This window comes from Helicoverpa armigera, chromosome 15 (assembly GCF_030705265.1).
Source record: "Helicoverpa armigera isolate CAAS_96S chromosome 15, ASM3070526v1, whole genome shotgun sequence".
Lineage (NCBI taxonomy): Eukaryota > Metazoa > Arthropoda > Insecta > Lepidoptera > Noctuidae > Helicoverpa > Helicoverpa armigera.
In genome coordinates, this window is record NC_087134.1 from 4479312 (window position 1) to 4495380 (window position 16069).

General features: G+C 34.4%; 1 protein-coding gene across 1 annotated transcript in view; it reads left to right on the forward strand.

The window, feature by feature from the left end:
- LOC110376378 (G-protein coupled receptor dmsr-1) overlaps nucleotides 1-16069 on the forward strand; it is a 98126-nt gene that overhangs the window by 22585 nt on the left and 59472 nt on the right. Inside the window, exons 2-3 of the mRNA XM_064038338.1 lie at nucleotides 497-883; nucleotides 8551-8709. Of these exons, the coding sequence (XP_063894408.1) occupies nucleotides 566-883; nucleotides 8551-8709 (477 nt within the window). The 5' untranslated portion in view covers nucleotides 497-565. The remainder of the gene's footprint in view (nucleotides 1-496; nucleotides 884-8550; nucleotides 8710-16069) is intronic.

Below are 16069 nucleotides of genomic sequence, written 5' to 3' on the forward strand. Positions count from 1 at the left end.
GTTTAATAGTTTTCATTGTAATTCATGTTATTTGGTAATAGGTACCTATTATTCAGTTTAATAGTATTTGCTGAGATAGAAGGTAATATAATTTGCCAACCAATAACAAAGCCATTCTAAATCTCCGTAGAATTTATTGGCCAACAAACAATAACGAGCAAATGAAGAAATTCAGCCATAAACTTGTTCTAAAGTAGTAAAAGTCATCTAAACCGACCGAGGTAATACTGTAACGTAGACTTTACAGCCATTAGATAACTTTCTAAGACCACGTTATTGCTATCGCGGTCCCAGGTACAAAAGCTCTGAATTTATATCCATTTCACGGAAAGAATCATAATATGCGCCGATTTATTACCGTTTCTTAATATCCTTCCTTTTAAAAAGGTAATCATATAACTCATGAATGTAATATACTTTGAGCGCAAATCGAATAAAAATGTCGCCAGCTATTACCATCTTCACAAATATTCAAAACGTTAAATGTTTGTTGCAGGAAAAACAAAAACAAATCAACGAAAGGAAAGCAACGAACTATGAATTTGCTTCGGATGATGACAGAAAAATGAGTGGAGATGACACTTCTAATATAACACAGACGTTAACAAACCTATTTGAAGAGATGTTACTCGAAACTGAGATGACTGGTGAGAACAGAACTAACGTGGACTTCTCCCAGTTTCTATCAGCTTTGAGGGAGCAGACGACCAAGAACAGTTCCAATGAGTCGCTGGACTTCGGGGCTCTGGTGAAGCTGGTGGATGGGTGGAGGACCCGGCTGAATTTGACGAGATCTAGTGAGCCAGCTTGCACGTATTGTGAGGGGAACTTCAGAGATGTGATCTTGGCTTATAACAGCATACATGGATATTTGAGCCTCATTGTAAGTATTTTATAATTTATTTTTTATTAAAATCTAACTTGGGAGGTTTAATAATAGATTGTTCCGATTTTTATTTTATTAACAGTATTTTTAAGTACAGTTCCGGCGATCAAAGTAAAGCCTCGAGAAATACGAGAACCTTTTAAAATATAATTAGGCATATTCGACACAAAATTAATATTCATTTTGATGTACCAAAGTAAACATATTTCAGGTGTTATTTTAGGTTTATTTCACATATTTCTGCGGCTACGATCCTCAATAGTGATCCCGAGCATAAGAGGGTAGCGACCATATTGTAGGATCAAGGAAATATTATTTGACCCACAATGTGGTGAGGGAGAAAATCCTATTATTTACTTAGTAGCATAGGCTTCAGACCTAGGTGTTTGAGAGCAAACAAAGTTATATCATTTATATCTGGTACTAAGTAGCTAAATGGGATAATGTTAATGTAACTTGTGTTGTGTGTAGACAAATCCGTCATAAAAATACATTTTTTGTAAAAATGATGAGTCAATTGATAATTCTACTCATTATGACTTTCAATTAAATGATGAATTGCATAAAAACGTGTTTTGAAAATCATTTAAATATGGTAGCATATTTACATTAATTTTAAAAATTAAAACTAAACTTATATGTACAACTTAAAACTAATACATTGCATCAAAAAATTGCTCCTCATCGCTGTCACCGGGTAATGTACCCAGAAGGCTGGCAGCATTGCCACGTTGGATGGCTCAACCTCTGTGCGAAATAAAAGCCAGCCCTTGGGTCACGAGAAGTGTCAACAAGGCGTTTAGAAATTTCCTTCGCAAGCGCGTGAGCACTCGGACCCCACGGCCCGAGAGTTTCAACCCCAAACGGCTCAAACATGTAATTCCCGATAAGGCTACTATATTTGCGCCGTTTGAGGTCCTCTGCTTGTCTAGAGTATTAGTGCTGAAAGTAATTTCAGTGTTCCTTTTATTCATTTTAAAGTTATAATATCTACGTACTTTCTTGCATTAATTTTATATATTATCTGCTAATTACATTCAAACTTTTCAAAAGCTCCTTTTAAACATTTAAATAATTGATTAAACCATTCAATAAAGGTTGTTCCCGGTAACACCAATTTAACCACCGAAACCCAATTGGAATTACAAACACGTTTCAATTAAGCGAAAAAGAAGCCTCTAATACAATCTAAGGTTACCAAAAAAGGTCGTAAACTCGTTTTTTCTAGACTTATTGGTCATTTGATTTATGAGGTGAAAGCTAAGTTATTGCTTAGGATAGGCCCGTATTAGTTCGGAATCAGGTCAAATTGCTGTCTAATCCATATCGTCAAAACATTGTTATGTTGGTCTTGTATTTTATTGGTAGTTGACTTATTAATGGGCTTGGATGTAGGTAAATTATAGGTAGGTAAGTATTATTCAAAGCTTAAAAGTAAATAAAAATGCTTGTAGTTTTGTCACGTTCTCACCCCCATATAAAATTGGAATAAGGGCAGTAGCATAATTGCAGTTTTGTTTCCTCATATACCAACTAGGTAAAAGTAATAACTTTAAGTGATTTACGTAAGTTACCTATTCGCCAGTTGCATTGATTATTAAAAAAGAACACCAATTGAAAAAATCAAAATGAAATATATAACATTGACATAAAAATAATGTCATTAACCCCAAAATATGTGAACCCGAAAACAACACTTTATCACAAAATAAACGACCAAAAACCTCCACAGCATACAAGAGTGTTATGAATACCATTAATCTGTCCATTAGCTGACATTATCGGGCCATTTGGCTTGATCATCACGCCATAATGATTGTCAAACATAACCCAGGGTATCAAGTATCCCATAATTAAGGTCGCAAAACATTTGTATGGATTTTAAGGGTATTTAAGTACACTGCAAACTTTCAGTCGGCCACTAATTTGTTTGGCCTCATAAATCATGAATGGAAGTATGCACATTATTTAATAAAGATCAGGTATTTAGCCGAGCCGGTATCAGAAAGAGTGAGCTTGAGACTTGCTGGCTACCTAGCCTTTTCCCAAGTACGTTGGGGTGGGCTTGTCTAACAGGATGCAGTTGAGTAACTGTTTTACAAGGAGAGACTGCCAATCTGACCTCCTCAACCCAGTTACCCGGGCAACTCATTACCGCTATTTAAGACTGGTTGTCAGACTTACTGGTTTCTGACTACCCGTAACGACTGCCAAAGATGTTCAAAGGATAGCCGATTGATTAGAATCAAGATTTTCTTTTTTTTTACCATATATCTGGTCAACTATTGGCCGACTGTTTAGTGTTCAGTATGCGGGTATTCTAACAGTCTCTACGTACAATTTGATGGATTTCATCTGAGAGCTTTGGTTCGAAAACAAAAATTGTTTTCGCAGATATGTGTGTGTTTATGTTACGTACGTTACGAATGTTTGATTTACGGGATGATAAACATTGTGTTAATTTATTTTATCGTATGCGTAATCTAGATGGAGTGTGTTCTTGTGTATACGGGTAATGCTAAGAGAAAAATAGGGTGTTCTGCTGGCTTGGAGTCTGGTTTGGTAAGCATATTAAAAGTAGATAGCACATAGTAGTAGTAGATAAATAAGTAGCTTACTTATACCTATGTAAAATATTCTGATGCATACGCTACATTGCTGCTAATTTTTATCAATAACCATTCAGTATTTTTTGCGTGAAAAAGAAACAAACAAAATGACCAAACTTCCGTACTACCTATAAGTAGGTTTGCCGTCACAATTTGCCAAATATCTCTCATCTTTGAATATTCGGAAAAATCGTTCGTTCTCCAAACTTTCCATCGACAGATTCTACGTACACCTATTAAGTGATAAATAATACCGGAACATAGATAATCACTTGGTAACCAACCAATCATGATTTGAATACCTAGTAACAAAACTGATTGGATTCTAAGAGCTATTATCGTATCGGAATACGTATTACGCAGTTAAGATTAGATACATAACAAGTCGTGGTGGCCTAGTGGGTAAAGGACCAACCTCTCAAGTATGAGGGCGCGGGTTCGATTCCAGGTCAGGCAAGTACCAATGCAACTTTTCTAAGTTTGTATGTACATTCTAAGTATATCTTAGACACCATTGGCTGTGTTTCGGATGGCACGTTAAACTGTAGGTCCCGGCTGTCATTGAACATCCTTCTCAGTCGTTACGGATAGTCAGAAGCCAGTAAATCTGATACCAGTCTAACCAAGGGGTATCGGGTTGCCCGGGAAACTGGGTTTAGGAGGTCAGATAGGCAGTCGCTTCTTGTAAAGCACTGGTACTCAGCTGAATCCGGTTAGACTGGAAGCCGACCCCAACATGATTGGGAAAAGGCTCGGAGGATGATGATTAGATACATAGCAAGGATTCAGTGAAATATATTGATTTTATCTTGTATTGTCATTAAGTAGTCGTGATTCGTGACTCGTTTTGTTTACTCTGAAAGCCCATTTGTCATAATTGACAATTCGGTCCAGTCAGTAGTTCCTGGAATTGCTTCTACGTATGTAGTATGTATGTACGTCAATTCAAATCAAATTCAAATTATTTGTTGGAACAGAGAACAGACATTCATAATAGGGGCGAAAACAGAAGTAGTTAATTAATCGTATTTACAATGGATTAGCCATTTTGACATCTGTTCTGTAGTTTCGTAGCCTTTAGGGTACAAACATAGAAAAACATGCTTTTACTTTATTATATTAAGTATATAAGTGATATATAGATAATAACAGATTGATTTTCAGTACCTTATCAGCAATTAGAAGTTCGTTAATCCATCTTGTATAGAAGGTCCATATTAGTGGACAGGTATAATAAGTGCCTTTTTTTAGTTTTTCGTCTGCAGTATTTCTGAGGGGTATTTTTCCCTCACATGGATGAATTGCCTATACTATACTATTGCCTATACCAGCTTTAGAACATTAATTGGATGAATAAAATTATCATCTGGTTTCTGCGAATAATTTTATTTGAAACGTAAGATTCTTAGAAAACAAAAAAGCGATGTTAACCTTTGCGTAGTTTGTAGATTTCCTATAGTAACTAGTTATACCATTTGTACCAATTAATTATTTAAATATCATGACGTCAATAGGACTGTTTAATTAATACCTATAGCCTAAAATAGATAGGTACCGGTATTTACTTAAATCATTAAATTTTACTCAAACATACTGAAATATTCTTCAATTTTGAGTTATTTTTTAAGTAAACCAATAAATTTTGATCTTTTAGTACCTTTATAGACTTTTAATAGAAAGTCATTTTATGAGTTGCTAAGTGGTTATATTATTCTACATTATAACTTATAACACGGAAGGAGAAGTAGGCCAGTGAGTTACATTAGGTATGTATGTGTGTTATTTTGAATTTGAAATGAACCAAAGTTAGTACTTGTGAGAGAAAGTTTATATTATTTCAACAGACAAATTCTTTAATTACTTATATTTTTATAATATAAGTTTCAATAATGAATTTTAAAAACCAATAATTATAACAAGCTCAACATGATTTGCGCAGTTATAATTTTAAATTCACTTCGACTTTGCGAATCCGTATTATGTATCACTGTGTTAAAAGCATTCACCATAGAACTTTTTAATGTAGGGCAAGGTTCATTTTTGTAAATATGTGTGTTATTGACTGAAATGCTTACAAGTAATATGTAGCCTTGGCCTCATAATTTTGCACATAATGCATATGTTATTCCATAATTTTAAAAAACATTACATCTACTTATAAGAGTGTGCAATATATATTTCGTCTTGTTCTTACTATAATTAAATATCTTTTCATAAACAATAAATGATTCAAACAAAAAATCCTCGGAGCACTTCTGGTAAACAATGCTAGAAATTGGTAGCAAGTACTAATAAAAGTTATTTTGATCAATCAGGTACTTTTTGTTTCCATGCCCGCGGGCGTTATGAATATTCAATCGTAAATCCACTTGGATCATAGAATGAAAGGCAAATAAAACTTTCTGTCACATATAATCATCGGCACGAATCTTGAGCGCTGACCTGCACCTGCGCAGAAGTAATTAATTGGGTTCATTTTGAGGTATGAAGTGAGGCGCGGGAGTGGGCAAAAGCGGTGATTGGCCCGCAGTGCATCGCGTCATAGCCGTCACTCGGGTTTGGTTCTTTGCTAATAAATCACTTCTGCGCAGATGTAGGTCAGAGCTCAAGATTCGTGCCGATAACTACCTATGTTATTTTCCCAGTTTCATAAATAAGGAATTCTTAACTTTTCTAAATAAAAAAAAGTTATATATGTTTTGTTATACGCAAAATAATATATCTGTAAACCAGCTCAAGTTTCCAGAAATTCCATAAGTTTTATTTAAATAATAAATTGTTAACAATACACGAATGAAGAGTGACGAAAGCTGTCACATTCAATTGTCAATAATCATGAAGTATAAAACCAACCAAGGAGTTCATAATTTTGAGACAATATAAACGCTATAAACACAATACGTAGAAGTTGAACACTATAAACGTAGATAAGCACGAGTTTCTTCACGAAAGTTCACATAATTCTTCTCTTTTTATTTTCCAGTATAGATGGTTCCGCCTAATCTTCTAAATGTGCTGCAAACGCATTTGTGAGTGCCAAAAGTACATTTGGTTGGGAATAGGTTTATGCGCCAACTTTTGTTATCTAATTGACCCATAAGTTACCGACCGCGGGTATAACTTCTGCAGTTAATGGTCTTTTTTAGGGTTCCGTAGCCAAAATGGCAAAAACGGAACCCTTATAGTTTCGTCATGTCCGTCTGTCCGTCTGTCCGTCTGTCCGTCTGTCACAGCCGATTTACTCGGAAACTATAAGTACAACAGTGATGAAATTTGATGGGAATATGTGTTGTATGAACCGCTACAAAAATATGACACTAAATAGTAAAAAAAAGAATTGGGGGTGGGGCCCCCCATACATGTAACTGAGGGATGAAATTTTTTTTTTCGATGTACATACCCGTGTGGGGTATCAATGGAAAGGTCTTTTAAAATGATATAAAGTTTTCTAAAAAACATTTTTCTTAAAGTGAACGGTTTTTGAGATATCAGCTCTCAAAGTCGTAAAAAGTATGTCCCCCCCCCTCTATTTTTATAACTACGGGGTATAAAATTCTAAAAAAAATAGAGGTGATGCATGCTAATTAACTCTTTCAACGATTTTTGTTTTGATCAAAGTATCTCTTATAGTTTTTGAGATAGGTTGATTTAACTGTAATTTACGGAACCCTTCGTGCACGAGTCCGACTCGCACTTGGCCGGTTTTTTTTTATTTCCTAACATTTTTAAAAGATCTTGTATTGAGCTCCGAAGCTATATACATACCTATTTGTTGTACCTAGTTGTCTGAAACTTTACCTAAGTAGGTACATTGTTTTTTACCCGACTGCCAAAGAAGGAGGGTAATGTTTTTCGAGTGTATGTAAGTATGTAAGTATGTATGTATGTCTGTTCCTTTGTGACCTCCTGTAGCCTAAACGGCTTGATGGATTTTGAAGTATGAGGTATCGTTAGATTTGTCTTGATTACGGGAGTGTCATAGGATACATTTTATCCTAAAAGTCCCACGGGATATTTTAAATATAAATTTTTCTAAATTTCCCTTTAAAAAAATATGTATGCGGTATCATTAGATTCATTTCAATCACGGGAGTAATTAATATAGGATACGTTTTTTCTCAAAATTCCCACGGGAACATGTTAATTCTGCGTCAACGCAAAGCAACTCATGCGTTAGCAAGCAAAAAGCGATTCTTTTGGCGATACAATCACGTCGTCTTGATCAAATGCATGAACGTCGTCTTGATCGTCTTGAACGTCGCATTGGCGGTAAATTTATGTTGCGGAGTAACATCACTCGTAATCTAAAGCCAAATGTCGTCGAAATAATTTAAAATGGTACTTACATATACATAGTCTTCTACATCTACAACATTTTCGTTAAATAAAAACAGCTAAAAAGTTATAAATAAAAGAATTATTATTAAAAAAACAAAATACCCGACTGCACACTAAAAAAAGAGTAAAACAAGCCCCACAATAATATTGATCAATACAACTTTACTGAATATAATTTATAAATATTGATGGAAAGCATCGCAGGCGGGGACCACCTTGACCGCCACCAACGAAAATTCTGCTAAATGGTGCACAACCCAAATGACTATAAATGAGCCTCTGTTGGTCCCCGCCTGCGATGCTTTCCATCAATATTTATAAATTATATTCAGTAAAGTTGTATTGATCAATATTATTGTGGGGCTTGTTTTACTCTTTTTTTAGTGTGCAGTCGGGTATTTTGTTTTTATTAACTTGGAAAATTGAAATTTAATTTTTATTATAATGTAGTACGGGGAAAGACCCAGAGGGGAAAAGAAAAGCAGCCTAACACTACCTAATGAATTTGAAATAATTCATTCCATAGAGCGAACTTTAATAATTAGGTATCACGAAAGAACATTCATTTGGTAATAGAATATTTTACTTGAAGGTTCCTAGAAAATTTTCTTCAAAAATCCAACGTATCCAAACACCAATATTTTTCAAATAGACACGTGCATAAGTCTATTTCCATTTCGATTTTTTCACTACTTTAACTAGCTATAATTTTTCCAGGTATGTTTCTTCGGCAGTCTAGCGAATGCTCTGAACGTAGCAGTGCTGACGAGACGAGACCTAGCCGCAGCTCCTATCAACCGTCTGCTGAAGTGGCTGGCGGTGGCTGATGTCTTCGTAATGCTGGAGTACGTGCCCTTCGCTATATATAAGTACCTGGTAAGTCATTATGCTGTACTAATACGGATTTATTAATTACTACTTAGCCGTTTTCCCGCGGTTTCACCCGCGTCCCGTGGGAGCTACTGCCCGCACCGGGATAAAATATAGCCTATGTTACTCGCAGATAATATAGCTTTGTAATGGTGAAAGAATATTTAAAATCGGTCCAGTAGTTTTTGAGTTTATCCATTACAACCAAACAAACAAACAAAGTTTTCCTCTTTATAATATTAGTATAGAAGTATAGACATCTTCATAGGAATATGTTTCGAACAGAAGTGGTAATACGCCAATAAGCATAGGCCTGCCTTGTAATCAATACAAGACGTATATTTAATTCGTAAGCTTTTAAAATTTTGGTCAAAACTTGACCTTTAAATATGTAAAAAGGCGAAGAAAAATTTTGTATAAATATGAAAACAACTAGAAAACAAAAATAAAAATGACAACTGGAATACCTAATCTTTACATAAAATTAATGGATCAACGGCCATCTTTGTGAGGAGATCTACAAATTTATGACTACCACTGGCTTACCTGCTTTTTACTTTTTTCCTTTACTTTTTTCGTTGTTTTTAAATCCACAATTAAATTAACTTATATCTATACTAATATTATAAAGCTGGAGAGTTTGTTTGTTTGTTTGAACGCGCTAATCTCAGGAACTACTGGTCCGATTTGAAAATTTCTTTCAGTGTTAGATAGCCCATTTATCGAGGAAGGCTATAGGCTACTTTTTATCCCGGTACGGGAAGTAGTTCCCACGGGATGTGGGTGAAACCGCCGGCAGAAGCTAGTTTAAGTATAGCGACATTAGTCGTTGAAGAATTTATATTGAAAATAAAAGCGTATAATTTATTAAAACTCAAGCTGAAGCCATATATGTTGTTAGAGAAATATTATTAGGTACACAATAATGAAATTCATGAAAGTGCATTTTCATTTGAGTCTTGAAAAGCCTTGTGATTAAATTACCTTCATAATAACAGGGCGCCTTTCTAGACCTTAACAACGTCTGTCATTGTATGTTTTAAACGAAATAGTGCTTTAACTTTAATTTCATTCGTATAAGCAGAAAGACTATAAGGCTACTATCGTATCAAAATATACTTTGATGGTAAGATTGTACCAAAACATTTACCCTTGAATTTCTTGCCCATTCTTCTCCATAAGGCTACTTTTTGAATGGGCAATTAGAATCAAACTTATTTATATTTTTAACGTTCATTTGAAGTTGTAAAGGCAAATAAAGGTTTAATTAAATAAAATGAAATTATTTGACTTTGCTATAAATCTTCTCAACTCCGCTTTAGTAGAGTCGGGGCTTTAGAACGCTTTCACACTGGATTTCGTCACGCGTATAAGAGCTCGCACGCGGACAATCCGCTTGGCAAAAAAAAAACCTTTAATTATCAATTTTCCTCAGTTTCTTATGGTTACATGAGTATTAGATGGGTAGTTTTGTAAGCCACATAAACAAAGTTAGAACAACTCGAATTTAACCAATTGATTGGTTATTTGACGCAACCTTTTGTTCCTTTATTTTGTTTTTTTTTTTGGTGTTTCTATGTGTATGTATGGTTTGTGTCAATAAATAAGTTTTCTTTCTTTCTTTTCTTTCTTTCAATTTTAAGATAATGTCTCACACGTGTTAGCCAATTAAAATATTTATTAGATATAATGCTTTCAGAAATGTTATTTACTGGTGTTACTCTTTTATAGCAATGATGGCGTTAAGTAATAACAACACTACTTACGTTATAAAATAATGCTCTGCGACACGTATTTAATTAAACTACTTTCAAAAAACTAAGTTAAATCTAAAACTTTGCTAAGTTTAGTACTGCAGCCGAATCACTTCACGCGTTATCTAACTATGTGCATAAGGTCAGAAGATTTTACTGAAACTTTTCAGTTTCAGTAAAATCTTCTGACCTTTTGCAACAATTATATAAATATCTTAATTGCCAAGCTAAAAAAAGTCACTTCATGTATTAGAACAAAAATAACGATGAAATATGTATGTGTAGCAGTATCTAATGTTCGAGGATAGTGATATCAATTTCGACTAACAACGTAGGCGACCCCACTCGAGGAAGATTAAGTCCATCCCCAAAACTGGGATGCTATAAAATAAATTAGCTGTAAGAACATTCAAAAACACTTGAAAGAATGGGAATGAATGAAAATGGAAACAGACGCCATAATCATTAGACGTACTTCGACCTTTAAATCTTACCATTCCACTATTCTTTATGCTAATTTAGATACTTAATATTTGTTTGTTCTCACAAAAGAACAAAACAAAACATAGGTAAGTAGGTATCTAATGTTTTATAAACTTGCTTCATAAACAAGCTTGAAGCGTACCAAGTCAATATTTATACGAAACGTTTTATAGCGAAAAAGACACAACAATAATGGAATTTATGTAAAATATTTAATGAAAATTTCATTCGTATGAGTGTACTTAGTGAAGTACATACTTTGTCTGAGAACAGAATAATACACCTTATTAACAGGCTGTGGGGTGTCAAATTGCCTTATCTTGTTGTTCTTTTGTTTAAGTGTAACTTAAATAGAAGATACTCATATAGATAAGCCAAGATGGTTATGTGAGTAATCTTTCAAGAACTAGAGGTGGTCTATATAATTTGTTGTAGATGTGTCGCAGACTGCTCATTTTATAAAATTTTCTAACTAAACGAAATGGTCGCATTTCATGTCACTACGCGCGATCGGGTCGGTCCGAGGATGGGTGACAGTCTTGTCATACGATGTTTGTTTGTTTCGGAAAACACGATAAACTGATAGGTCGCGTCATCCTTGGCAGTCATCACGGGTAGTCAGAAGCCAGTAACTCTGGCAACCAGGCTTGCCAAGATAATCTATAGGTCCCAGCTATCATTTTAACATCTTTGGTAGTCGTTACGGGTACTCAGAAGGCAGAAAGTCTGACAACCAGCCTTACGCTGGGGTATTGGGATGCCCGGGTAACTGGGTTGTGGAGGTCAGATAGGCAGTCGCTCCTTTTGAAACAGTGGTACCCATCAGGTTAGACTGGAAGCTGACCTCTACATAGTTCGGAAAAAAACTTAGCAGATGACGATTTCATGGCACTCCAACTACAATAAAGTCCATTTAGGTAACTCCAAACTTAAAAAGGGACTCTTCTTGACATTTCATGAGATGATCCAGCATTTCATGAAGTAAGTAAGACCTCGATATGGTTACGACATGTGACGCAAAGAAATGGACTAAGTACATGACCCGTTGAACATGATAAGGGTTCAATTACAGGGTCGACTGGATAACCGGAGAAATTATTTTGTATTACACGTGTATATGTAACTATTTCTAGAAAGATAAGAACATGAATCTGTCTAGAAATTGAATTTTCTAACAGTTTATGAGTAGAGAAATTTCGGAACAAGTTAATCTAGTAATGAGTTAAATTAATCCTAAAGATTAGAACGTGTAATTATCTAGGGAAATTATCGTTTATCCTACTAATTTTAATTTTGGAGCTCTGTAGGTACTCAAGAGTAGCTAGCTACATACATAAAGAAACGTCCATACAATTTTTTTTTCGAACAAAATGATTCGTCTCTATAGAACACTACTTCCGTGGTCCTCATCCCAAATTCTTTCAAATCTTGTTCCAATGTTATTTACCTTCCTCACTTGACAAACAGTCCTTTGGACCCTTAGATGATTTGAACTCGCCGAGATCGTTGACCCCAGATAAATGATTACCGTTCGACCCAAAACGATCTGTCTTTTCTGAGATCCAAATTATTCCTTAAATGAAAATGGAGTGTTATTTTATTTCACTAGAGAAATATATCAAAAGGCTGTTAAGGGACATTCAAAATAAATATTTATTAAAATTTACGTATTTACTTGCAATAACTTTTCTGAAAAATCGTCAATAAAGTTTGTTTCAATAATTTGATGAACGTTGAATAATAAATAACAATTTAAACGCATATTTTGTTCATTAGTAAAAATTCGGTAGGTATTCTATCAATTTGAAATTTTTGTTTACACAAACTTTCGTCAGTTATTTTATTGTGAATTTTCGCATAAACTGAAATTAATATTGAGATCCATAAACAAATAAATACCATTTTACTGATTGATATTAAGACAGAGTATTACGTAATTTCAAATATTTGAAATGTTAATGCTTCACTGAAAATAACGGAGTTTTTAAATTCTTCCTCTGTTCTAAGTCGAGTATCAACACTAAGTAAATACTCAAGTATTGATCCTTTAACGTAAAATGGTAATTCAATTCAATTTGACAATTCAGCGAGAAATGAGTTTATACATTTATAATAAACAGATTTTTTTTAAACTAACTTCACGAAAAATCGAAGGTTATCAATTCGAATGGCTTTTTTTTCGATCTATTGTTCCTTGATGCGAAACAACAAAATAGCCACAGAAGCCAACTAACACCTGAATATTTAATACATACTTAGTTGGAAAAGATGCCTATGCCTCAGGCATCTTATTAACTATGTTGGGATATACTTTCAGTCTAATCGGAATCAGACTTATCTTCTTGCATGAGCTCCTAAAAAGCCTTCTTACACAATCAAATCTGAAAGCTTCCAAGTCAAAGACTTTTGTATTTCCTTGATGTCCAAGTTTTATTGTTTGGTAGTCGTGACAATTAGTCGCTTCTTGTAAAGTACACAAAGCACTGGTACTCAGCTGAATCCGGTTGGACTGGAAGCCGACCCCAAACATACTTGGGAAAAAGGCTCGGAGCATGATGAGTCGTTACAATTACAATTAGTAGGTACAGGTATTTTGTAATTGTGATTGTGAAACTTTTACTGCTGAACGTACCTTTAATCGGAAGAAACGCTGCGTAAATTGTGGATCTGTAATATAACAAGTTCACATACCGATAGTTGAGTAGGCAAGTAATTCCTCGATATTGTTATATTCCACCAAGATGTCAATAAAGATCGTGCTCTGAATATATGAACAAGAGCTGTGTCTGATAGTTCATTTATTGTTCATCTATATTCTTTTCTTATATCAAGTGCTCTGAGAATAAATAAAATATTGCTTTTGGTTGTCAAGTAAAAAAAGAACACTTTATAGGTACCTACCAATTTGTATGCTAAATGTGGAAAAAATCATTTACAATATGAAGTTTTCGATGGTATTTTTAACAGGAATCGAAATCTTTTTCTTCTTAGCGTTTATCCCGTCTTATGACGGGGTCCGCTTTCCGTATCATCTTCTTCCACTTCGCTCTATCCAGGACATCTTCCTCTTCGAGTTCGCAGATTTTCATGTCTTTCTTTACGACACTCAACCACCGCAGTTTTGGCCTGCGGAAACAGGAAACCGAATATAATATTAATAAATTATCCTCATTAGAATAAACCTACATACAAATATGATTTCCTGAGTAAGTAAGTACATGCTTTTTATGTATTTTCATTTCGACGAAAGTTATTCGCTATAGGTAGTTCCTTTAACTTGTGATTTCGTCGAAATAAGCTCATTACTTCTTACAATTTAATCTCTTTGTTATAAGTGATGAACGCATTTTCCACGTGTTTTAACTGAAATGCTAAAAAGTCACTTTAAAATATAACATCACATAACAATATCGTCGGAACCGAAGTTCTTTGATTAATTTGTTTGCATTGACAGATTTATGTGGTTTTACTCGAAACTATTTGTTTTATTGTAAAACTTTCACTACATAGGTACTTTTCACGCTAGGTCCTGCTAGTTTGTAAAATAGGTAATTTAAGTACATCTTGGTTATGTCACTTTCTACATTCACGTATTACGAATTTAGCTAATGCACTGGCCAATTTTTTGATTTTTGGATACGTTTTTTTACTATACATATCTTTCCAACGTATGCGTGAACTCAGAATCCATTACAAAATGGTGTCGCATTTCAAATAAGTACTGACGTATGAAATGGACTCGAAATATTGACGTCTATACCTACCTACGCAGTGTACTCAAAAATCTCCGCCCACTTTTAAAAATTCTGAATAATCTTCTTATGCTCATTAGGCATCATCCCACATTTTATTAGAAGAAAGGACGATGGGCGTTTTGGTACCCTGTCCAACAGTGTTGATTCTAGTACCATTGCGTAGGTCTTGGCAAGGCGAAAAATGTTTACTATGACGACTAGTCCCAAATCCTTGTCCATTTCGCGTGATATCGACTAATAGAATGCGTAATGTTCATAAGTCGTCAACGTAGCTGTAGTTCTTAAATCTGTAAACTGTATTGAATAAAAACTGGTAACAACAAAAAACAGGAATTTGGCCTTCTTAGAACGTTTGCCTGCCGACTGCTTTAAAAAAAGACTGTGCAAACCTTTGCAGTTCACGCAGAACTAGCTTATGTACCTATTTGATGAAAGTCTCTCAGTTACAATCAATCAAGGTTGAAGTCAGGAGAGGATGTTAACATAGTAGGTACATATTACGACTCAATCTTACTCCTCAAGAGGTGCTGAGATAATGATGAATTTCTTCTTTAAAAAAGATGAATAGATATGTTTTGAACTTTAGTCAAATCAGATGACGATTGTGTTTCCGTAGTATGACTCCATGGACTATTACAACCTTTAGATTATAATAGAGTGTATCTCAAACAATGTAAGATGTCTATTAACTGAGTTTAAAATTATTACACTGACGACATATGCCTCTTTAAGAATTTGCATATATGGATGACATACTTGTTTCTATGTCGATTCAATTTTTATCGCTACTTGGATCGGACAGCTAATTGAGGCAAGCCCCATAGTTTGTATTATTCTTCACGTAAATACCTTTCTAATGATATATCATACGTTACTGTTGGAGCGGGTACCAAATCCCATACAAAGTGCCCATTGTCCTTTATTTATTGAATGACTCAAGCTGTAAAAACAATAAAAAGCTTATGAGAGGGGATGTCTAGACAAGCTCTTGTAGGAAGGCCACCATTCTTAGAAAATAGATGAAATAAAATAAATATAATTAAGTTTTGGAATTTTCTAGGATATTAAGCGAAAAAAAGGGAAACAATATCTGTCCATTTTCAACGCCTAACTTGATATAATTCTAGACCGTTTCTGTGAAATGACTTTCTGAGTAAAATATTGCCTTCTTTTTATATTCTGCAAATTTTAACAACAAAATTCATTTGAACCTGTATTTCGCAGGTTCCTAGTAAGGTTTACTAATTGAGAGTATATACATATTTAAGAACGAAGTCAAAGTAATGACATACCTAATGCTTCAATAATAACCAAATAATTTTTTGACTATAAGCTCTTAAAATTAGTATTTCTCCTTAATAGCGACTAACTACG